Source organism: Sabethes cyaneus, chromosome 3 (assembly GCF_943734655.1).
Source record: "Sabethes cyaneus chromosome 3, idSabCyanKW18_F2, whole genome shotgun sequence".
Classification (NCBI taxonomy): Eukaryota; Metazoa; Arthropoda; class Insecta; order Diptera; family Culicidae; genus Sabethes; species Sabethes cyaneus.
The window spans coordinates 83479267-83504737 of record NC_071355.1 but is presented as its reverse complement, the minus strand read 5'-3'; the positions used below and the strand labels follow the sequence as shown (position 1 = coordinate 83504737).

At 38.1% G+C, this 25471-nt stretch overlaps 1 protein-coding gene across 1 annotated transcript in view; it reads right to left on the bottom strand.

Moving 5' to 3' along the window:
* Positions 1–5582: 5582 nt before the first annotated feature.
* LOC128739808 (cytochrome P450 4C1-like) overlaps positions 5583–25471 on the bottom strand; it is a 59997-nt gene continuing 40108 nt past the window's right edge. Inside the window, exons 2-6 of the mRNA XM_053835310.1 lie at positions 7042–7297; positions 6628–6754; positions 6317–6568; positions 5831–6251; positions 5583–5752 (exon numbers count right to left, since the gene is read on the bottom strand). Coding sequence (XP_053691285.1) covers positions 5583–5752; positions 5831–6251; positions 6317–6568; positions 6628–6754; positions 7042–7297 — 1226 coding nt within the window. The remainder of the gene's footprint in view (positions 5753–5830; positions 6252–6316; positions 6569–6627; positions 6755–7041; positions 7298–25471) is intronic.

Sequence of the window (25471 nt, the reverse complement as noted above, 5' to 3'; positions counted from 1 at the left end):
ATAGTTATCCCTTAATCGTTTCCTTGTCCCTTGCCGTGTCCTATACCGATTATTAGGCCGGTCGGTCGCGGTACCTACATCCCGCTGATGGGTCTGCCATCTTAGGTATAGCTTGCGGGATACAGCATTTCATATTCAGCCGCCCGTTACGAGACAGACACTGTGTGAGCCGCACCTCACCTGGAGAACAGGCGCTCTAGTTCGCACCTCCTAGCTTAGCTGCTTCAGTAAGTACATGAAGAATTTCCGGGTAAGATCATCGACCGTCATCATTTGACTTAGATCTGCGTGGAGGCGCCAGGTGGGAGCTTGAGAGAGCCAGAGCTATGTTTGACGCTCCTTCCAGGTAACTCTCTCCATTTCATACCCTAACTCCCCCTCAAACCGTACTGTACCTACGTCAAAAACACACTCGGTGTGGTTTATACTGAACGCGCTGTTTCGACGACGGTCGGCAACCGTCTCCTTCACTAGGTGCCTTCCTTGACATAGAAGGCGCATTTGATAATTCATCTATAATTCAATGATTACGGCTATGACCAAACGTGGTTTCGATATATCCATTATCGACTGGATTAGCGAAATGTTATCAAAAAGGGAGATATCAGCAAGCCTTGGAAGCTCATCAGCATTAGAGCAGTAAAAGGTTGCCCACAAGGAGGCGTAATATCACCTCTATTGTGGTCTTTAATGGTTGATGATCTTCTTCAAAAGTTGACGGCGTTAGGCTTTGAAATAATTGGCTTCGCAGATGATATAGACATAATTACTCGAGGAAAATTTGATTCTATTATCGCTGACCGAATGCAAATGGCTTTAAATTTGATTTCATCATGGTGTGATAGGCAGGGCCTTAGCATAAATGCCAATAAAACTACTATCATACCATTTACGAGAAGGAAAAAATTTACATTAAATAACATTGAAGGGAACACTTTTAAAACTTTCAGACACTGTCGAATATCTTGGAGTTTTTCTTGACAGAAAACTCAATTGGAAAACGCATCTAGAGCAAGCAGTAAACAAAGCAACAAAGGCTCAATGGATATGTAAAAGAACTTTTGGTAAGCAATGGGGACTGAAACCGCAGATGATTCATTGGATCTATTCGGTCATTGTCAGACCCAGGATTACCTATGCTTCGTTGGTTTGGTGGCCAAAAACGAAAGAGAAAACTACCCAAATAAAGCTGGAAAAATTTCAAAGGCTAGCCACTCTCTCAATAACAGTTGCAATGAGAAGTACACCATCGAAGGCATTGGATGCTTTACTCTATATACTTCCATTGCATCAGTTTATACAATTAGAAGCTGAAAAAAGTGCTCTGAGGATCAAAAGAACAATGAACCTTTTTGAAGGGGACTTAACAGGTCATCTCAGTATTCTAAAAACTATTAGTATTAATCCTCTTGTAACCAGTAATGAAGATTGGATGGAGAAAAAATACAACTTCAACCGAATATTTCGTGTATTTGAGCCTAGACGTGGTTCTTGGGAAGATGGTGGTCCCGATCTTCGTCCAGGCTCGACAGTTTTCTCTACAGATGGTTCAAAAATGGACAATCAAGTGAGAGCAGGAGTAACTGGCCCAGGAATAGACAGGTCAATTTCTATGGGCAGATGGCCAACTGTATTCCAAGCTGAAATACAAGCAATTATAGAATGTACGACTGTGTGCTTGCACAGGAACTATACACATTCAAATATAAGCATCACGTCCGACAGCCAAGCAGCTCTAAACGATCTAAAGTCGGCGACATGCACATCAAAACTTGTCTGGGAATGTATTCAATCACTCCAAAAATTGTCTCGTCGTAACCAAGTCAACTTGTACTGGGTGCCAGGTCACTGTGGAATTGATGGAAATGAAAGAGCTGATGCGCTAGCAAGACTCGGATCATCTCATCAATTTGTAGGACATGAGCCCTTCTGTTGCTTATCTGCTTCTGCTTTAAAAATGGAGCTAAAGGCATGGGAATGTACGAAAGTGAAATTAAATTGGAATAACACTTTCAATGCTAGGCAGTCGAAACGTTTTATCTCTTCAACCGTTTCAATGACTCGCAAAATCCTGGAGCTTTCGAAGAAAGATCTAAGCATTTATACTGGTCTTATAATAGGACATTGTCCGAGCCGCTATCATCTGAAGTTAATGGGAAAACTTCATGATGATATATGTCGCTTCTGTGGCATAGAAAAAGAAGACTCGGAACACCTGTTATGCCGATGTCCCGCAATTCTCAATAAAAGATTAAGGTTCTTCGAAAGAGGGCTGTTATAACCCTGAGATATTTGGAGAACAACTCCCAGCGCAGTAGTGCACTTCATCCGAAGTGCATCACCGGACTGGACAAATGCTATTAGTCAAACAATGACAATCACTTCTGATAGGGTCATCTTGACAACATGGCTATAATAAAGCGGGGAATATATCACAATAGATCAAACAAATGGTCGCAGTGATAAAAATACCCAACATGAAAAAAAACCGTCTGCTGCTCCTACCACACTACAGTTGAAACCCGTCTATCTTTTCAGCGGTAGAAGCAAAAAGTACCCGATCAGAAGATTCTAACAAAAAAATACAGATCTGTAGCTCCAGTTGATATTTCTCTCAAAGTGCTTTATAAATGTAATAGCAAAACTTGCAACACAGAAATGTTCTACCAAGAATCTATCGCGTTCTGCTACTCATAACACGGTTTGTTACATTTTGGTTATAAAGCAGGGTAGAATGCAGATTTTGTAGCTCATCTTGAAATAAACTTGATCAAATTGTATCATAATTTGATAAAATTGTGATATGCGTAAAGCGGATTTTGTTACAATTTTTGGTAATTTTAATTACTAACAAGACCAAGTTTATAACAAAACGTAAAGGAGATTTTGTTATAAAAAAAACTTGTTATTTAGAGCTCATTCTTTTACAAATTTGTTATTTTCATTTGATCGGGTAATCATACAAAAATAATTACCATCGGCGGGGGATCGTATGCGTGCGTGTATGGAATAATAAAAAATTGTAGAGCTAAAAATTAGATATGAGACTATCTAATATAAGGGTGGGGCGGTAGTTTAATTGCAAAAACAGTCGGGCACCAACCGAGAGGGTGTGGTTTGGAGTCCCATCTGCCATTAAACGACCAAACATATTTTTGATCGCATATCGATGTTTTCATCCAGGTCTTCTTCGCACCAAAAAAAATCATTTTACAAAAACCCAATGAGTTCTCAGTTGTGGTCTTATTTTAACTTTTAGATTTTCGTTAATTTTTAATATATTACCATTATAAAAAAACGCATGATTACCTCTTCGTTCTTTCTATAAATAGCAATGCCGACCACTTAACTTTTACTGCACTATTATTGAGATTTTATGAGCAATTTTGATTACTATATCCGATGTTGACAAATGACAAATGAGGACATTTGTTACTTGAGTAATCTTGACCTAGACTTTGAAGGAAAACTGGTTATCAGAAATGTCATGATTCTCAATGAAGTAAGTACCAAACATATGAACAAAAAGATGCTGGTTTATCGATGAAAATTTAAGTCACGTGCTCCTAATCGTTGGGTTAACATATTGCTGATTGAAAGAAAAAATTTACATTCAAGAGTCTGCAATTGCTCGTAAAAGAGATATTCTAGATTGAATCATGTCAGTGTCTTCGGCGTACTTATTGCTTGGAATACAATGAACAAGTTCGACGAAGATACCGAGGCGATTCAAACTAAAATATCACCTTTATAAGCGACTACGCACTTTTGATTGTAAAATTTTTTATGCAATCAGCAATAAAATTAATGTCATAGACTGAACAGAAGGTAGTGACATGCCACAGTGTGTCCTTCTCCGGACATACTAGTGCTTTCCGAAATTCAAACACTGAGATTGGACGCACATTCGACTCACCGACCCACCGTTTGCGGAATCTGTCAATACAGTAATCTCCCGAATAGGGTGATAGGTGGTGCTGTATGCTCACCGCGATATTTCAGTTGTATACTAACCAATAAAGTTGATTTTTGGTAGTTGACTAGGTTATACTAGATACACGGTTAGTGTACCAAAAATCAGCTTTATTGATTAATGGACAAGTAAGAAATCGATGGGCGTACATCACCACCCACCGTCTTATTCGCGGGACTGCTGTACTCTTAATCGCTACGATGCAACTACCCATCATGCACAATACAAGGTTTTGCACAAATTTAAAATAATTTTGTAAAAGTCGTTCAAAAACTATGAAATATAAACACTTTGAATTAAAGTATGCATAACATGATTGATCCTTGTAAACCTGTATGAATGATTTAAAATACTGCCCTTGAATTTGAGTTATTTCAAAGACGTGCAGAGTTATTTCAAAGATCGGAAATTGTCATACTGTAATAATGTTCTTATTCATCATTATATGACTTGAATCTTGAATTAGGTGCTTAAATTCGTTATGATTATTTCTGTATCCTTTCAAATTGTAGCTATAAAGTTGTAAAACCCATAAACTAATAATAGTGCAGAGCACTTTTATCAGTGAACAGCTTTGAATCTCTCTTCCGATCATGCTGTGCCGCCATCTGATCAGTGTAAAATAGTGGCGAACGAATATTTTTTTTACCTTTTAACATGAACTACTGGCATAGTAGCTATAAAGTTGCAAGCATGAACCAGTTCCAAATTGTGCAAAGAGCGTAGAAAATAAATTAGGATATAAAGTTGACTACCTATTCTTTATGTTCGGTACCATTAAGATATACAGATCATAAGCGACTAGGAGCTCAAATGCAGACATCGAACCAGTTTTCCAATCGTTGTTCGGTACAATATCATGGCATCTCGATTAGATATATTGGTTTTGAACCACATTTGTTGTGCCAGGTGGTTCGAAGACTTTACCCTAGTTCCCTTAGGTGATGACGACATGACGGTGTTTAGTCAATCCGGTTCAAAACACAAACAAGTTCTCTCAGATGTTTGCGAAATTATTTGCCAGAGTTACGAAATCCTTGACGGTGGAATGGCATTTTTCACTAGAAAAGGCTGAACAGCCTTGCAGTGCAGTTTTTCACAGATATCACAGACAGTTAAACCGGACTGATTAGGTCGCGTGCTCCGGTTTAAGGTACGGCTACCTTTTCCTCATTATGGTAGCCGGTCGACATCAATCATGTGCTACACTGACGTTGTGCACAAAGACGTTCATAATTATAGTTCTCTATACACTGACTGACGAGAAGCTTGAAGCTCAACGGTTCTGGTGGTCTTCAAGTTGCGTGCAGTTCTGCGCAGCACGATATGGACATGTGATAATTCGATGTTTCACCGCAGCGCCTTGATTCATCGCGCATCGGCATCGCAATTGATTCAATTTCAATTCGAACCGAGGTGTTAAACAAACGTTTTAGGTTGATGTTATCCAACGTTTATTACAAAACCGCAAAACAAATATATCATTATCGATCGTTTCATTTGGCGAAAAAGGTAGCTACGGTTTGAAATGAGTATAGAAATGAGGTACCCTTTTGAACACGAACAGTAGGTGTGGAAAGTCAATTTAATTAAGGTGAGGTATTAACAATTAGGAGTACATGTTTCGAGGTTCAAGGAAAACCCGGTGTTCGGTAGCCAAATGCATGGAAACTTTGAATTTGAACTTGATGTCCTCGTATTTCATGTCCGTTGTAAGTTTATATTTTCTCAGCAGTTCAGAGGTGATCGTTTTTAGACTCATCGTTGCATAGCGACTTCCTGTAGGAAGAAGGAAAATCGGAAAATATGTTAGTGAATAATATTGCAGCAAGTTTGTTCTGTACTGTTGGAACTAACCGATACATCCTCTGGGACCTGCACTGAACGGAAGATACGCGAATGGATGACGCTTTTTGGTCGGTTCCGGCAAGAACCGATCCGGATTAAATTCTTCAGCATCTTCTCCCCAGAACTCCTTCCGCCGGTGCAGTGCAAATATGTTGAGAATGAAAATATTTCCTTTCGGAATGACAAACTCGTCTAACTGTAAATCGCTCAGCGTTTGCCGACCAAACACGGCGGCCACAGGGCAAAGACGTTGTGATTCCTTAATTATTCGATCCATATAGGCTAACTGTTTCATAGCCTCGGGGGTCCAACCGGATTCACGCGTGGGGAACACTTCTCTCAGTTCGGCAACGGCTCGTTCTTGAACTTCTGGGTGCATGGCCAGCAGCAATGCAGTGTGGGCAGCCTGCGTTGCAGAGGTTTCATTTCCCTGTTGCACCAAACACACAGATTAATTAACATAATTAATGCATAGATTACGCATTCGTTACTTACAGCAGCAATCATTGTGTAAATATGATCGGTTATTTCTTCATGTGTAAACATTTTTCCGTCTGGCAGTGGAGTCGTCATCAGCTGATCAATGAAAATTTGTGGCTTCTTATAGGACAACATATCATCTTCCTCCTCTTCAGGTTCTGCTTTTTGCATCGGTTGCTTTCCACCGTTGGCCAAACCATTCGCATTATTGTTGGTGTCATCTTTATTCTGCAGTTTTGCAAACTCTGCTCGCTTTTCGAGAATAATCTAATACCGCAAATTCGAATCGTTCAAAAAATCCTATGCAGAAAATTAAATACTCTCACCTTATCCGTAAATGCATAACAGAACTTTCGTGCGTTCATCTCATCGCGGTAGAAACGAGTAAAACGATATACGATGTCCGGGTGAAGGTTCGCGTTGAACATCCGAAGACCAACATTGCGAAGAATTCTGCGAAGAAAACAGATGGTTACGCATGTACCCTTCTCAACCAACGATGCCGGGTCCTACTGTGTTACCTGACTCATAACGAACCCCTATTTCGGAAATTCCAAAATCTCTCATGCTTTTATTTTTGGAGTAAACATGTAATTTCTTATGTTATATAGTTGATATTTGTATGCGCTATTCGAATTTATGAACAATTAAACGAAAAACCACAAAGTTTGTGAGTTACGAGAACCTCTCCCGTATATAACGTATATTCGTTATGAGTCAGGTAACACAGTAATACTCACACTTCCAATCCTTCAACAAACTCCTGCGTGCCTTCACGTTCCAATACCTTACCGCCCAAAGAAGTCCTGCAGATCATGCTCAACGTACAGGGAGAGGTAAACTCAATGATGTTGAGCGGCTGACCCGGTCTCCAGTGCTTCTGGATACTTTTGATCATCTTGTCGGCACAATCGGTGAAGATCGGTATGAAGCTGTTCAGGATACGGGTGTTGAAGGTTGGGTTCAGCACCTTGCGGTGGACCTTCCAGAGGTCGTCTGTTAAACAGGAAAGGAGAGATAGAAAGAGCTTAGATTTCAAAGTTACGGTTGGCTTGGATGGGTTAGTTGTTGAATGTTGACGAAAACTGTCAAATGCATGCAAAATGCAAAATCACGACTAATCATCATCAGAAAATGTGTGATTGCAACCCGTTGATTTGACTGATGACGAGCATTATAATGACGAAAAAACTTGCGCCAAAACGCATCTATCAAATTAGGTTATAATTGACGAATCACAAACTCTAAATTTAAATTTTAAAATATTTCAATGTCGCGTAGAATTTCAATGAAGGTTTCAAAGCAAAATGGTAACCTATGCATTTATCATTTCAACGCTGACTGGAAATCATTTGTTTGTTCATTTGCATTGTTCTTCGCAAAACTGGTTCGTCGAATATGTAGGTAAAGAACCGGTTTTAAGCAGTCTAAGCGGGTCACTGATTGTTTTACCTTATTACAAGCGATGGGTTGACTAAGTGGGGGATATCAGCATACCAATCTTCTTGCTATCTTTAGTTCTTCAAGCTGTTACCATTGGAAGACACTATTGTTGTGCTAAACTTTTGATTTTCCTCTTTAAAAGTTGGACCGGTGGAACTAATTTTGATCAGACCGAACTAATTTTCACACTCAAAATGCTTTTTTAAGCAATCTTGAAATCTGAATTTTTTTAAGTCCCCGTAAAAAATCCCTCGAACTTTTTCCCCTATTCAGTAAGTTTGCGTTCCTGTCCGCGACCTACTAATCGGCATCTGATGCGTAATCGGCATAGCGTATCGGCATAGATGCGTGAAATGCCATCTGTCTAAATTGTTTATCGGGGCATACACTCACCGCACCGTTCGGCAAACGGAATTCGTCGTCTCTTTTATTCTCTAGTGTTCTTATGGGAAACTGCGAGTTTGACGTCTCACTCGCTGTTCATAAGGATGGTAGGAGAACAAAAGAGGTAAGCATAGCAGTACGCACGGTCCGACTCAGAACAGTGTTGTCAAAGCAAATAACATTGAAACACATCGTTGTTTCATTGAATCACTGAGAAAATCTTCGAAAATTATTGAAAAAGCTGTCTTTTCTGTTGTTTTTAATAAAGAAAAATTAATTATGAACATACCATTCTCTTGAAAGTATTGAACCACGTTTTCACCATTGGAGGTTTCAGTTAATTTCAAACCTATAATTCTTATTTCCAACACCGAAACAGTCTCTTGGCAACACGATAGTTCATCAGTTCGTCAGCTGCTGCTACTGGTGAACAGGTTCCGTCAATTCAGAATTTGTTTTCAGTATTGTCATAAAATAATCAAACTTTCGGCTAGTGACAAAGCCTTAGATAATAGAAAAAAAGATAGTGAATAATATGGTATGTGACAATTGAGTGCTTGACTTTTAGAGTGGTTGTAATCAGTGCTGAAAAATGTGATGGATTCGTTAGTAGCGAGGTGGCGATTGCCTTCAGCAGCTGAAAAATGTACGTTTTTGGACAACAATTTTTAATTCTTCATATTTCTTGTCGGAAACCCAGTAAATTGTGTTTGTGTGAATCAAAGGTATGGTTAAGTGATTTGTGAAGATGATCCTATCAAAAGATTTTGAAAATATGAATAAAAAAGTGCATTTTCGGCTCATTTATTTTCAACTGATTAAAATAGGTGACACTGCTTAACCCGTTCCTTACCCTAATGTACTTGTTAAGGGGTGCATCATTTTATATAGCTGTAGTAATAATTATCTAGGGTATTGTCGTTATCGTCGGCCCACTGTAATGGTCGTGTCATTACAATTTTACAGTTTTAGTAACTCATGATGCCTATGATACAACCATTGTAAAACTTCTTACTGTGATAGCTAACTTTTCACAATATTGTGAGTTTCAATTGTGTATTCAATCGTGTCGTACTGAATTCGGTGACTAAATCTTATAAAAAAGTTTTCCAGGCACATTGAACTTTTCTTCAAGAAATGATTCATGAAATGCAATTATCGAGATAAATTTTGAAAATGTATGAAGTGTGTTGTGCTGCACACGAAGACTATAGAAAAATCCCCTCCAGTAAGGTGTTTGGGAAGGCTAAGGTGAAATACTAGAAACGCGCTATTTGTAAAGGTCGAGCTACTTGAGTAGTCATGGTTGGGCCACCATAATTTTAAGCGCAGAAGCGCAATAATCGTTAGAGAATGTCAGTCACGTCAAATGTGATGAAATAAAGCAAAATTAATACGATAAAAACCTAGATTTTTATTGTTTTTTTTTTCATTGTATAGTTGCACACTTCGGAAAAGGGGATTGTAGCAATATTGATTTTACAAAATCGCCAACATTTCGCAAAAATGCAATTAAAAATAGTATATTTGTACCTATTTGAGCCGCTTTTCACGGAATTAATTCTTTTCATGTCTCTATATAGAATTTCAATACGTATGCGTTAGATTTTCTGCAGTGGCTCAACTTGTACAACATGGCCCGACTATGACAACATTTTTTGTCTTCACGTAAATGCCTATAACTTTTTTATTTTTCAAGCAATCAGTTCAAAACTTACCGGAAATATACCTTATTCTTAGACATGTGCAACGATGTATTTAGATTTTTAAAACTCCTTTTGAAACGAAAGTTATGGGCGAATTCCAAAACGTGGCCCAACCACGACAACACTCTTCTATAAAAGACCCCTCCCCCCAGCAAAAGGGGGGGCTCCCATACAAATCTATGCCTATAAAAATGGATTTCTGTCTGCATTATGTTCCTTAAAGAATCGAAAACTACTGAACCGATCGGAGTGAAAATTTGCATATTGGGGTTTTTGGGGCCAGTGAAGGTTCATATGATGGTTAGAGACCGCTCTCCCAACTAGGAAGGGGGCTCCCATATAAAGGAAATACAAATTTCCTCATAACTCGAGAACTAATTAATCAAATTTGGCATGTGGGTGTTTTTGGAGGCATGAATTTTTTCTATGATAAATTAGGACCCCTTACCTTTTTAGGAGGGGGTGCTTCCATACAAATGAATTACAAATTTACTCATAACTCGAGAACTAATCAAGCAAATGGAACAAAATTTGACATGTGGGTGTTTTTGGAGACAAGAATGTTTTCTATGGTGAATTGAAACCTCTACCCACTTTAGGAGGGGGGCTCCGATACAAATGAAATACAAATTTCCTCATAACTCGAGAAGTAATCAAGCAAATGGAACCAAATTTGGCAAGTGGGGGGTTTTGGAGGCAGGAATTTTTTAATGATGGTTTGAGACCCCTCACCCCTGTGGTAGGGGGATAAGGACTCTAATACAAATAAAACAGAAATGTTTGCGTACTCAAAAACTAATCGAACTCGAGAAATTTTAGACTCTTTCATAAAACATTAATCAATAACAAGACCAGCAAAAAATATCAATAGTATCGTTAGATAACTCAGCGCGAGACGGCCACAGGCCGCGAATGTTGCCGGCGACCTGCCGTCCGAAGCGCCGGTCACTGCGGGGGGCAGCCCCCGTAGAGATCATCACTATCTAGGTTTATTTATTTTCCTAGATCTACTGACCTCTATTACTTTCCTTCAGTTGGGTCACCCCTGCGAAATGGTACTTTCTACGAAAAGATTTTCCGTGAAATGGTACATCCCGCGTAAGGTTTTTAGCGATATGGTATTCTGCGAAACTCTATATTCCGTGTTATGGTCAACCGAGAATTGGTGTTCCGCAAAATGGTATTCGGCGAAATGGTTTGTAATGATGGCGAATATTTAAATGCTATCCGCTTTATTTTATCAGGCTCAGCAATGGGGGGAGTTTTCTACTTTACTGTGAGGAAAATTTGTATAACAAAACACCCATGAACTCCTCAGAAACTTGCGAAACTCGAGATTGTGACAAAGGTTATCCGAGATGTACGATTTAGGTACAACACAGTTTAATTTGTGGCAATACGAAGTTTGTCGGGTCAGCTAGTTATCAATATATTTCTTAAGGGATGTTAATTTCCCCTTCTAATCTTCGATGCTCTTCTCCTTCATTTCTGTGACTTTCCCGCAAATTTTTCTCTCTTTACGGTTCCCTCGAAGCATACTTTTCCCTATTCTTCTATTTCCTGTGACCTAATGGCAAGATCTGTTTTTTACAAGCGAAACTATGTTTGTTTCTCTCCTGGTTATTCGAAACAAATTTATTAGCAAGATAATAAGGCCATTACAAATATTTTATAAAGTTTTTGTCCTTCTGGTGTTCGGCCACTGAAGGGGGGGCCGAAAAAAAAACAAAGTGCATTTTTTAATCGAGCAAAAAAAACATGGATTTTAAGAATTTTTATTTAAGGTTTAAACGTGAAAACCGAATCTATTCTTGCTTATAATATATACGTTATTATTTTCTATGCAAAAATATACGAAAAAAGACAAAACCGAAGGAAAGTTTTTTTTGGACGATTTTCGGAAATTCCGTTGTTCGAATTTCCATTTCTATTTCGTACTAGAAGCGTTAATTCAACTCGGAGACTCATTTTTCGAGTCAGACTGTAGAGCCCACAGACAATTGATTTTATAAAAAAAAAATTGACTCACATCCTATAAATTATTTTTTTGCCCCCCGATTTTTCAAGCCAATTTCCAAGGGGGGGGGGGGGGTGACAAAAACTTTAAATATGATTTGCAATGGCCTAATCTGAAAAACTGCGAATATCCGTTTCAATGCAGTTGAAAAAATGCATTAGCTGTGTACAGCATGATATGGTAATATAATTATTTTAAACGTTAATTAGTGAGACATGTTTCTTGTCTGAAATGCTAACAAAATTGAGGGTTATAGCCCATATTGTATGTGACAAGTTTTAACTTGAATTTTTGTTATTATATCTTGCCTTATGTAACATTATTGTTACATGAAATGATCCACAGCTGATCAAAGTGAGTAATTCGTGCACTTTGATAGTGTTTGAGCGTATATGTATTCTAGAATTAGCGTTTTATTGGACGCTGTCCAATCATTGAAATCGTATCTGTCGCAAATAAATATTAAATAGTGGAATTTAATCGGAAAAAGCTTTTGAAGGGGCGCCAGCTAAGAAAAACTACAAGGTATACAGCCCTAAGGGTAGTACGAAAGGGTAACGTACAACTATGTCAGATCATTAGATCAAAGACTAATGTAAACTGCATTTCTGGCATATGTATGTTTATTAGAATCTGTGAGTGCCATTATTTAAGTGAATGTTTAAAAGAGAAGAGTGAAATATTCAGATTCAATTCTTCATTGAATGCAATGGTGGCTTTGAAAATACGTGGACAGGGATTTATAAGTACAACACTTGCAACCATTGCATTCAGTAATAGATTTCTTTTAAAAATCACTTGTGTGCATCGTAAAGGTTGAAATAGTAATGAATGACCAGCCCACAGATTATTGTATTAAACATGATTATGCGTAGCTTGATATGTTTCAATAATCTTGCTTTAACTCGCTTGTGGCCTTTAAAAGGGCCATTGATTACAAATAACATTAAAGCCAATGACGTGCCATTCGAATGTCCTTCTCTTTTAACATGAATGGCAATAGGCACGTAAGTTAGCAGCGTCGATTCAGTGTCTTTTGCTCTGAGAAAGTTTTACTAGTTTATTTTCACAACTTACCGTTTGTTACATAGCAGAAAATATAACATGCAAAAACTTCTATTTTATTTGTATGAGAGTCCTTATCCTCCTACCACAGGGGTGAGGGGTCTCAAACCATCATAAATTCATGTCTTCGAAAACCCCCACACGCCAAATTTGGTTCCATTTGCTTGATTAGTTCTCGAGTTATAAAGAAATTTATAATTCATTTGTATGGGATCCCCCCTTCTTAAAGAAGGCAAAGGTCTTAATTCACCATAGAAAAAATTCCTGCCTCCAAAAACTCCCACATGCCAAATTTGGTTCCATTTGCTTGATTAGTTCTAGAGTTATGAGGAAATTTGTATTTCATTTGTATGGAAGTCCCACCTCTTAGAAGGGTAAGAGGTCTCAGTGCACCATAGAAAAAATCCTACCATCTGAAACTCCCACATTCCAAATTTGGTTCATTTGGCTTGATTAGTTCTCGAGTTATGAGGAAATTTGCATATTATTTGTATGGGAGCCCCCCCTCCTAAAGAGAGCAGGTATCTCAATTCATCATAGAAAACATTCTTGTCTTCTGAAACCCCCACATACCAAATTTGGTTCCATTTGCTCGATTAGTTCTAGAGTTATGAAGAAATTTAAATTTTATTTGTATGAAAGCCCCCCCTCTTAGAAGGGTAAGGGGTCTCAGTACACCATAGAAAAAAATTTCACCTTTTAAAACTTCCACATCCCAAATTTGGTTCAATTTGTTCAATTTATGTTATGTTATGAAATTTATGTTTAATTTGTAAAGGCCCCCCTCTCTTACGCCCTCCTTAAAATTACTCTCTTACTCCCTTCATAAATTTGCTGATCGTTTTATCTGTCCAATGACATATAAATTGTTCAGTTTCGTTCAGTAGTTTAGTAGTTATTAGCATTTGAAATCTTTCATTCAAACGTTACACTTCTATTTTCGTTTTCACAAAGTGCTACCCAGTCCCAGTATAGTAAACAAAGACGTAGTCCTACGTCAAAAGTTCAATTTCTCTGTTTCGTTTTTCATGTCATTAGATATGAATATGAATATGAATATGAGCATTAGCTCTACTCAGTTATTTTTTCAAATTCAGATATATTGTAAAATTGAAACCAAGCAAACTAATAGTAAAATGTTGTGATCAATCATTTTGTTGTAGATATCCTTTTTCTTTAAAAGTGGAAAAGGAAATATTCGCACAATAATTTTTCTGAATTCTTGTTTTTGAAAGATGCTAACCATTGCATGGGAACGGAAGAGTAAATGTTTCTATGAAAACCCAACTCAGTCAGTCAATATTGTTCACGGTCTATGAATCATATTTTCCAGTTCATTCAATTTTTTGTTCTTCATGAAAAAATTCAATCCTCCCATAGCTTTTAATTTCCTAATAACTTGACTTGCTAGTCAATAAAAAAAACAATTGCAGTTTATCGTAAGAAAATCAAATCTGAATATTGAGAAAAGTAATTTATTCAAGTATATATATGGTTAAAGCAACATTCGCACACACTAAATAGTTCGAAATGATACATTACGAAGGCACTGATCCGCAAAACTAATATCTGTAATTATGCACAGACAATCGCGCAAATTCAGCAATTGGCGAATCATAAAATTAGCCCATAAATTAACAAGTCCAAAGATATTAAGATAAGCTCACCGGGTAATAGCAGGATTCAAAGGCAAATGCAAACAGTTTACCATGCAATGGTCCGTGCATTTTCTTTCAATTTTATGCTCGATAGAAAACATTTCTGCAGCACCGACTACCGGTGGCACTGATACAGGGTTTTCGTTACGTCAAGCCTCATTCAATAAACAAAACCAGCAGAACGCCAAACATAAATACTGGTTAACTGCATCACTGCATGCGCGTAGCACCATGCTGAAACACGTAGTACAGTGGCAATAGCATCTTTTCAGAATTGGTCACGAATAGGCGCTTAACTTCATTCATTGGTTTTTTTTGTTTAGTGATGGTTTTCATATCCGACCATTCATTGCGTTGCCATTGCCGTTCCAATCATGCCGATTTAGTGTATGTTTTTCTTTTACACTTTTGAAAACCACATCACGGTTTTATCACAATGTTGTTTTTATCTCAAGGATTCCCACTGTGAACCAGCTTCGACTTTTCACTGTTGCGCTTTTTCCGTATTAGTTAAACGTCCAGTAATGTAAACCTGTTCTGATACTCCTCTGTTTAAGCCTACATTCACTAATGGACCATTATTACGTAACTCGGGTAACTCGTGACTGACACAAATCTATTCGTCGAAGTCAATCGCTTGGTAAATATCCATCAATAAAATTGCCGAAGCTTCCAGCGGTAACATTCTTAATACCAACAATCGTTAAAGCTATACTCGCACTCGGACGTGATCTAATGACGATTGCTGCAGGCTGAGTGAGAAAAGGTAAGCTTAAATTGTGCACGCAGATCTCGACATGCAATCCTAGCCGGATCGGACACATTCGCAGTACAGTGGGCAGTGATCGAATTGGTGTCGAAATCTCGCTTTTTGATTACAATCAGCGGCTCAACGGAAATCGGAACTGGTCGTGTGTCTGTGCTGTAGGTCCGCATCGCCTAGGCTTCCAGTTTTCCCTCCAAGGTTCGTGATCTATGATAATGTTCCCATGCTAATAATAAAGCACGAAGTGACGTCGAGCATAAACATTATTCACGGTGTACTCGAGCGATCACTTGTGGCCGGACTGTAACCGGTATGCTTGGTAACTCACGGTGCGATGGTGGAACAAATCTATAAGTATAGATATGTTTACAAGGTGTGTACAACTTCTTGCGAGCCACAGTGTACCTATGAGAACGTTTCCAATGAATAGCTTTTTAAGTAAACCATTACGGGTAACATGGTAAGCGCAGAAACGTCAACGTCCAATAAACAGTCGAATAAACATTATTACACTGTTTTTCGTGATTGAACGAGGGAACTTCAAACGGATGCCGGCCGTTCTATTGTCTCTGTTAGCAGTTTAAATTTTATTTTATTTTTATGTCTTTATCTTACCCTTCTGGTGAATTCTTTCACACTCAACAAGTGCTCTCAACATCTTGATTAATGCTGATATTGTGTGTTTGTGTTCTGCTTTTGATTTGATGATAAATCATAAGATTGTACTGTCATGGTCCATTTAGTTTATACCTAAACAAATCCATTATGCACGCAGACTAGTTAAATCAATTGACCTCAAGTAAAAAGTTGAATGTGAACTACATAACGGTTGGCCACGAAAAAATCTGAACGCACGCAAAATGCTGCCATTCAATGGTTTTATGTTTTTTTTTTTCAAATTTTCATTTGATCCACGTTTTTTAAATTTGTGTAACCAGGAATTGGAACCAGGAATCCAAAGAACTAGCGTTGGATGTCTTCCCTGGAGCAACATGTAGTTGTTTGCCTTTTATAGCCCGACTTTACAAGTAGCCACTATTCAAATTTTAACCAAACAATGCACAGTGGTCCAGCAGCGAAAATTAAGTGGAAAGTTTTTTGTGGCTCAAAATAGCTCCCCACAATGTTCAGCAAAGTTGTACAACTCTAAAAGACAATTAATGCGAAATCAACGACTAAGTTCCAGTTTGGCTTGTAAACACATAATCGATAATAACTTTTTATAAGAAAGAGATAGAAGGATAATTTTTTCGTCAAAGTTGTAGCTAAAGATTATATAAGTAACTTTGCCAAAGACATAGTAGGCGTATTTTTAAGCGTTTCTAACTTACAGAGTGTTTTACAACAAGACCTCTCAAAAATCACTTTTTCGCCGATTTCTTCAAATTCAGTGGTTTTATTGCATCATAATGTTTTACAAAGTTGGTTATCTTATCAAAAGACATATTTTTGTAGAACATTGTATGTTGAAAACTCGTACGTATAACGAGTTCTAACGTTTTTCCTGTGTTTTTTTAGTCTTTTTTGGAATAGAATATCTCAAAAAGGGGCAAACGAAAAAAATCAAACTCGGCCGTTTCTGAAAGCTTGGAGTTTTATCTCAAGCATATGTGAAAATAAAAAACTGGTTTTTTCTCTAACTCGAATAATTTCAGTTTAATTATTTCATGTTTGACCATTTTCTACTATGCAGTATTTTCTAATATCTTCTTGAAGACGATTAAAGTCAACATGTCAATAGTAAAAACGAAATTTGTCGTACCATGACACAATTTCTACTGATTGTCACGTAAAATAGTCTTCGAACTCAGGATAAGTTAAGAGATCTAGTTTTTCGACCTTGTGCTAGTTTTCGAACCACTGCTGAAATATTCATTAAATAAGTTTGTATAACGGTAGTTTTTATAATTGTTTATTGTCAAGATATATGGACTTCGCCCGTCATCCAGTCCATACATATAAATATAAATTATAATACCAAATACAAAATAATATAAAACGCAGTGGTATTAGTGTACATGTAATTGACCTCTCAGAAATAGTCAGAAAGTTTTTTCTTAATAGTATCAGTCGACATGTTTAAGTTTAGTATGTTTCTAAAATTGTTCATTAGCTGCATACAGCGACAGGCTGGATCATTGCGCGCGTAGTTAGTTCGACGGTGGTTTGGAGTGAAGGGCCTTAGTCTCCACAGAACTAATGTACTCTGGTTAGCAGTTATCCTGGATTTCAAATAATCACTGTCGTATCGTCCTCTCTGCAAATGGAGCTCAGCACCAGCTGTTTTTGATCTTACAATTTTCATTATTTTACAAATAGACAAATGGAAATCTTCACTTGGATATATGCACATGAAATTAAATTTTATAATGATATTTTTGATTCTTAAATTACTTTAATTGATAATTTTTTAAATTACTTTAGTGTCAGAAAGCTGAGAAGTCTTCAAAATTGATGTCTACGTATTCAGGAACAGGAACATGACTATGATCGTAGTAAAAAAGGAGGATCGCTTTCAAGCAAATCCTATTAGAGTCCTGGAGTTTTTTGTCAAAAGATTTGAGGGTACCGTTACTGTTTTTTTAAATTAGTATCTAAAATGTTCGTGAAAGTAATTCGGTAGTTTAGGAGATTATTTCCCATTCAATTCCATATTAGCTATATCGCCAACCGTTAATAAAATGTTAGTACACGGCGCAGATATTATTAAGGCCACGGCACAACCCATAGGGTTATCAAGCGAAGAGGTACAGGAAACGCGAAATAAATGTATTTGTAAGTTAAGAGAATTTCACGCCAGAAAATTTAACCGGAATGCCAATTTGGAGGATGCGTTCAAACGCCTCCTGCTGTCGTCCGATCCAGTCATTGCAATACAAAATCGTTCGTATTGTACACGTACTCTGGAGCTTCCACCAATTATTAATATAATAAATTATTATATTGCTGACAATAATAAAATATTTCGAAAACAAAACATTTATTGAATCTCTCAAATAAATGACTACCATTTTTGTTTTCCAAATCAACGATATACTGATATAAGGTGGTTGAAGTTCGAAAGGGATCTATAGGTCTTTTTTCTCTTTTACCTCTTTGACTGTTTTGATATACTTACCTGCGATTAAAAAATGACATAAAACTAAAATAACAGTTAACAATATTACGCATGAAATAACCAATATTTTTTTACTTTTCTATTGAAAATTATTTTTAAAACATTATTGATGGTAGATTGAGCATATTTGCAAAATAATAAAAATTTAAAGATAGATATTTATCAAAAACAGCTGGTGCTGATAGAAAACTGATGTCATATCTGGAGTTGGAAGACTATTTTACGTGACAATCAGAAGAAATTGTGTTAAGGTACGACAAATTTCTTTTTACCTTTGTTATACTATAACAAAGGTTTAAAAATTGGTCGAAAAACACGAAATTGATCCGAGGCCCGGAGGGCCAAGTCACATATACCAATCGATAGAGCTCGATGAACTGAGCAATGTCTGTGTGTGTGTATGTGTGTGTATGTATGTAATGATTTTTTCTATCGCCTGTTTCTCAGAGATGGCTGAACCGAATCGTTCGCTATTACTTTTGTTTGAAAGGTATTATTGTCTAGTAGATCACTATTGAGTTGTTTCGTGATACGACGTTTCGTTTAAAAGTTATAAGCAAAAATGTGAAAAATACGTGACACGGGTTTCTCCGGAACTACATGACCGATTTCAACGATCTTAGTATCAAATGAAAGCCCTTATTAAAGCTAAATTAATCAGAAATTTTTAATTGAAAACAAACAAGTAGTTTAAAAGTTATGCTTAAAAAACCTGTTTTGACAAGGTAATAATTATCGCCTGTTTCTTAGAGATGGCCAAACCGATTTATGCGCTATTAGTCTCATTTGAAAGATAATATATGCTAATAGATCACTATTGAATGGTTTTTTGATTGGACGTTTAATTTGAAAGTTATGAGCAACCGTATACACCACACCAAAATTAACAATAATTTATAATGATTTAAACCAAGATAATTTACCTAATTTCAATTATTTTAATATCAAACGAGAGGTTTTGGCACTATGAATATATATGCAAAATTTCATAAGAATTGGTTGTACCGGTCAAAAGATATTAACCCTCGAACACTCGCGCCAACTTTTGCAACACAGTTACTTGCGCGCACTATAACCCCAAACCAAAGAAAACGTGCGCACTAGAGGTTTGACTGGGAAAACTTGGTTTTAGGTTTATCGAACCTTTAGAATAGTTTCTTGAAATTAAAAGCTCTATCGTCTGGTGGAATCTAAATTTTGATTAATCCCCCTAAAAGTGAAATAAAAAAAAATTATTTTTCTTCAGTGTCAATATAACACATTGATGTGCTCTGCAAAGTTATAGAGCATATTATTACAAGAAATTTTGCTAGAGACAGTAACCTTCCATCTCTACAGCTAAGATAGAAAAATCTTATTTATTGTATATGAATTTGTAAACTCAGTTTTTATATTTTTGCTCTTTTTGTAATTGTTGTATGACTTTTTCTTGTATTACAAAATTGTACAAATGATAAAAATACACAACTTTGCTGAATATAGTATACCTCTATGTTTGCTTGTTTAGGAACTGTAGAACTTTGATTATAAAAAATACCTTAATTTTGACTACGAATTACTCGACTACCAGCAGACGGATACATTTTAAACATTTTACATTGGCTAGTTTTGCTGCATACAGACACCATTTTTCCATATGAAGAAACGAGAGGAAATTCCACTTGGGGTCAATTGCGGTACACCTCGCATGCTGATTGTTTCGTTTCTGTGATGACGGTTTATGCTGATCTATTTTTCAAACAATTTAAATTATTAATGCATTGAATAATTATGACATATTGCTCAGAATAAGTTTATTGAAGAATATTCGTTAGTTAAACAACGATTTGTAACTTTATAACAATATGGCGTTGAAAAACCTACACGTGTTGTACAAAATACAACAGCGTGAGTAACCGAAGGTTAATAAAAATTGATTAAAATTATTCAAGAAAACTCTATTGATGTGAATCAAATAGAATGGCATTACAGGAAATTATGCATAGTTCAAAAACCTATAAACTAGACCTTTACTAGGCAATGTATATGTTAAAGAATAAGATTTCCTCTTACAACTTACTTTTATTTGCACTTACTCAAATTAATAACAACTTACTTATCCTTACTCAGCAATTACATGAAAAAAGGATCTATCAAAATTTAAAAGTGTTCCTATTTTGTTTAAAATTTGTAAACTTATTCAATTTTCAAAAATTTTATGTAAACCAACGCATTACGCAACGTTAACCAATAGAATTATGTTCCGAAAACGTGTCGATTTCTATCTCAAATACCAAGTAAGACCGTATAACACGGTTCCTTTCACCACTAGGTGGATTAAATCGGGTTTTTACTATTGACATGTTGACTTTAATCGTCTTCCAGAAGATATTGGAAAATACTGCATAGTAGAAAATGGTCAAACAAGAAATAATTAAACTGAAATTACTCGAGTTAGACAAAAAACCAGTTTTTTATTTTCACATATGCTTGAGATAAAACTTCAAGCTTTCAGAAACGGCCGAGTTTGATTTTTTTCGTTTGCCCCTTTTTGAGATATTCTATTCCAAAAAAGACCAAAAAAACACAGGAAAAACGTTAGAACTCGTTATACGTATGAGTTTTCAACATACAATGTTCTACAAAAATATGTCTTTTGATAAAATAACCAACTTTGTGAAACATTATGATGCAATAAAACCACTGAATTTGAAGAAATCGGCGAAAAAGTGATTTTTGAGAGGTCTTGTTGTAAAACACTCTGTAAGTTAGAAACGCCTAAAAATACGCCTACTATGTCTTTGACAAAGTTACTTACATAATCTTTAGCTACAATTTTGTCGAAAAACTTATCCTTCTATCTCTTTCTTATAAAAAGTTATTATTGATTATGTGTTTCCAAGCCAAACTGGAACTTAGTCGTTGATTTCGCATTATTTGTCTTTTAGAGTTGAACAACTTTGCTGAACATTGTGGGGAGCTATTATAAATCGCTCAGCCGCAAAAGTAAGTTTCCACTTAACTTTCGTTTCTGGACCACTGTGCAATGGTACAACGGAAATGACGTCACTGTAATTCCATAGTATAGGTTGCTCGTCACGGGACATCAAGATCGTCATCGGGGATATGAACGCCCAGGTCGGTAGAGAAGAGATGCATAGACCGGTGGTAGGACCCCATAGCCTGCACACCGACACAAACGATAACGGCCAACGATGTATAAACTTCGCAGCTTCCCGAGGCCTGGTGATCCGAAGTACGTTCTCATAGAGGGCCGGTTCTTCTCTAACATCACGAACGTACGCTCCCGTCGGGGTGCGGATATCGATTCTGACCATTACCTAGTAGCAGTACATGTGCGCTCAAAGCTGTTCACCGTGTACCGGACACGTCAAAGCCGCCCTCCTCGGCTGAACTTCAGGCAGCTAGATAACCCACTAGCTGCCAAGAACTATGCGCGAGTACTGAATGAGGCACTGCCTTCTTCCGAGGAGTTAGATGCTTCAAACCTCGAAGACGATTGGGGCAGAATACGCTCGGCCATCGGAGAGACCGCTACCGCGGCAGTAGGTATTGAGCATCGGAGTACACAAAATGATTCGTTTGATGGGGAATGCCAACAGGCGGTGGAGGGGAAAAACTGCTTGGAAAAATTATCTAAGTATTGCCACTAGAGAGAACTTAGCCAAATGCCGACGAGCTAGGAACCAGTTGATCACGATCCTGAGGAGGAAAAAGCGCCAGAAGGAGGACAGAGATCGTGAAGAATTAGAGCAACTATTCCGAGCTAATGACACGCGCAAGTTTTACGAGAAGGTGAACCAAACTCGGAAGGGCTACACACCGAAACCTGACATATGTAGGGAGGAGGGAGGGAATCTAATTACAAACGAGCGCCAGGTGGTCGACAGATGGAAGCAGTTCATCGATGAAAAAGTCAATGGCGAAGTCGCAGAAAGAGGTGGAACGGAAATTAACCTAGGAGCGCCGATGGAAGATAGTAATGCCCTAGCACCTGATCTCCAAGAAGACAACCGAGAAATCGGGCTGCTGAAGACCAATAAAGCCGCTGGGAAGAACCGCCTACCGGCAGAGCTTTATAAACTTGGCGGAGAAACGCTAGCAAAGGCTCTACAGTGGGTTATTTCGAGGATTTGGGAGGAGGAAAAGCTATCGGAGGAATGGATGGAAGGAGTGGTTTGACCCATCTACAAAAAGGGTGATTGGCTGGACTGCTGCAACTATCGTGGTATAACGCTGGTAAACGCCGCCTACAAGGTACTCTCCCAGATCCTGTTACGCCGGCTGTCACCGATACCACAACGTTTCGTAGGGAATTATCAGGCGGGTTTCATGGGGGCTCGCGCAACTACGGACCAAATTTTTACTATCCGACAGATCTTGCAGAAATGTCGGGAGTACAACGTGCCCACGCATCACATTTTTATTGATTTCAAAGCAGCATACGATACAGTCGATCGAGACAAGCTATGGCAGATAATGCACGAATACGGTTTTCCGGACAAACTGACGCGACTGATCAGAGCTACATTGGATCGAGTGATGTGTTTCGTACGCATCTCTGGGACACTCTCGAGTCCCTTCGTGGCGCGACGAGGGTTGAGACGAGGTGACGCTCTTGAGGGGGTGATCCGACGAGTAGGCATCGAAACGAGAGGCACGATTTTTACCAAGAGTAGCCAACTTCTAGGCTTTGCAGATGACGATATCATTGCCAGGAACTTTGGGACGGCGGAGGCAATCTACGCTGACTGAAAGCGGAGTCTAGGAGAATTGGGCTGAAAATAAATGCGCCGAAGACCAAATACATGAAAGGAAAAGGCTCAAAGGAAACAAACGCGCGCCTACCACGGGCGGTAACCGTTGATAGTGACGAACTAGAAGTGGTAGAGGAGTTCGTGTATTTGGGATCGCTGGTGACCGCGGACAACAACACTAGTAAGGAGATCCAGCGGCGCATCCAAGCGGGAAATCGGGCCTACTTTGCTCTTCGTAAAACGCTACGATCAGGAAGCGTACGCCGCCGCACGAAGCTAACACTGTACAAAACTCTTACTAGACCGGTAGTTCTTTATGGACTTGAAGCCCACGGAGGACATACGCGCCCTTGCCGTGTTTGAGCGGAATGTGCTGCGGACGATATTTGGCGGAGTACAAACTGAAGTCGGAGAGTGGCGGAGTTGTATGAATCACGAGCTACAGGCACTGCTTGGGGAGACTCCCATCGTACATCTAGCGAAAGTTAGCAGACTACGCTGGGCCGGACACGTCGTAAGGATGCCGGACCTCAGTGCGACGAAAATAGTCCTTTTCAATAACCCCACCGGTACCAGGAACAGGGGGGCCCAACGTGCACGATGACTCGACCAGGTCGAAAGCGATTTGCGACTTTTGAGACGACTAGGAAATTAGCGACGAGTGGCCCAAGACCGAGTTGAATGGAGACGAGTCCTTGAAACAGCAGGAGCCACCCCGGCTCTATGCTGCTGAAGAAGAAGGGTGAAATCCGACCAGTACCTCGGAGCTAAGGTCGATTGTGGAGGATAAAATAAAGAAAAAGTGTACAACTGCAAGCGATGAGAAGGAGTCTAATTGGTGTCCAAATTTTTTCGTGCTCAACCGTTAGTGCATATGTTTTTCTCGAGTATCTTTTCTTTTGCACGCAGCATGCAATTGCGGTGCATATATCATAAATTACCGTCATGGCGACAAAACAACGGACACCAGCGGTGCCGCACGCAATTATTCCTTCTACAGACAATGCAACAGATTGTTTTCATAATTGGTCAATATCATGTTTAACACGATACCTGGTCAGGTCGATTATGGTCTAGCTCAAATTACTTACGACCGCTGATGAGCAAAGCAGGCTGGTGGGCCGCTAGTCTTTAGTAGACACATGTAAGCTCATAGTTACGTGCGCGGCTTAAGTCGATTGTTTTCTCCGGTAAGTCACTAGCAGTTTTTCTGGTGCATTTAATGCTCAAGCCTTTGTATGGCTAATTTATGCGTCAATATCAAGGTTTTTATGGTAACAACCTAGAATTAAGACTTTCTTGCCACTTAACTAAAATATCTCAACCATTCATTTGCTTAAAAATTAGTCGAGAAAGTGAAATAGATATACTCTTTTAATAAGGAGGAATAGATTCAAACTTTCTCTTACGGATTATTGTTTGTTCGCATGGTTTTTCTCCTTGGTGTTTATTAAATTTTTCATCAAAAAATATTAATATTTCAATATTTAATACTAACCCAGATTACGTTATATTGACTGAGAAAACAAATACAAATTTTAATATATCTGCTGGTTTCTACTTGTCCGCTACTTGTCATTCTTCCGCGGAAACTTCTAACGCGTAGTTCTAGCTTTCTAATCTTTAATTAATAAGTTCCTACAAAGCAGAAAAAAAACAGTATGCTGACAACTAAATAAAACACTAAATAGTTGTCGCCGACGCGGAAATTAATTGCCATAGTAAATAAACCCGTTACAGAGTATATTGACTGCAACAAGACTGAACAGTCATTGACATGACGCGACGGAGTTGCTGTACCGGGCCTCTAGACGATTGCATTAGCATGTACCTACCTTTCGCCTTGGGTAGGCGAAAAGGAAGATTAAATTACATTCTCGCGTTCGGTTGCGTTTTAACCTGCACGTTAAGCTGCACATGAAACCGACTAACCACAATTAGGTAATCGGTTCATCTCAATGAAAACAACTACAGGGTTTCTCGTTTTGCCAGGAATGGTCGATAAAATTCTATTTCCTCAGACGTTTTCTAGGCAGTTCTAGCTTTGAACGTTCCTTTTATATAAATTTCCAAACATGCTTAGAAATATTGCGTACTGTTAACCATTACCAGGGCCCGTTTACTGGTAGTGGAATGTTTTCCTATTATAGGCCATCGTGCTCAATTGATTATTTCTAGCGATATACGACTTGAATCAGGAGGAGTAGGAGTAGGAGTAGATAGAACATTACCTCGTAAATGCAGCGATTAGAATTT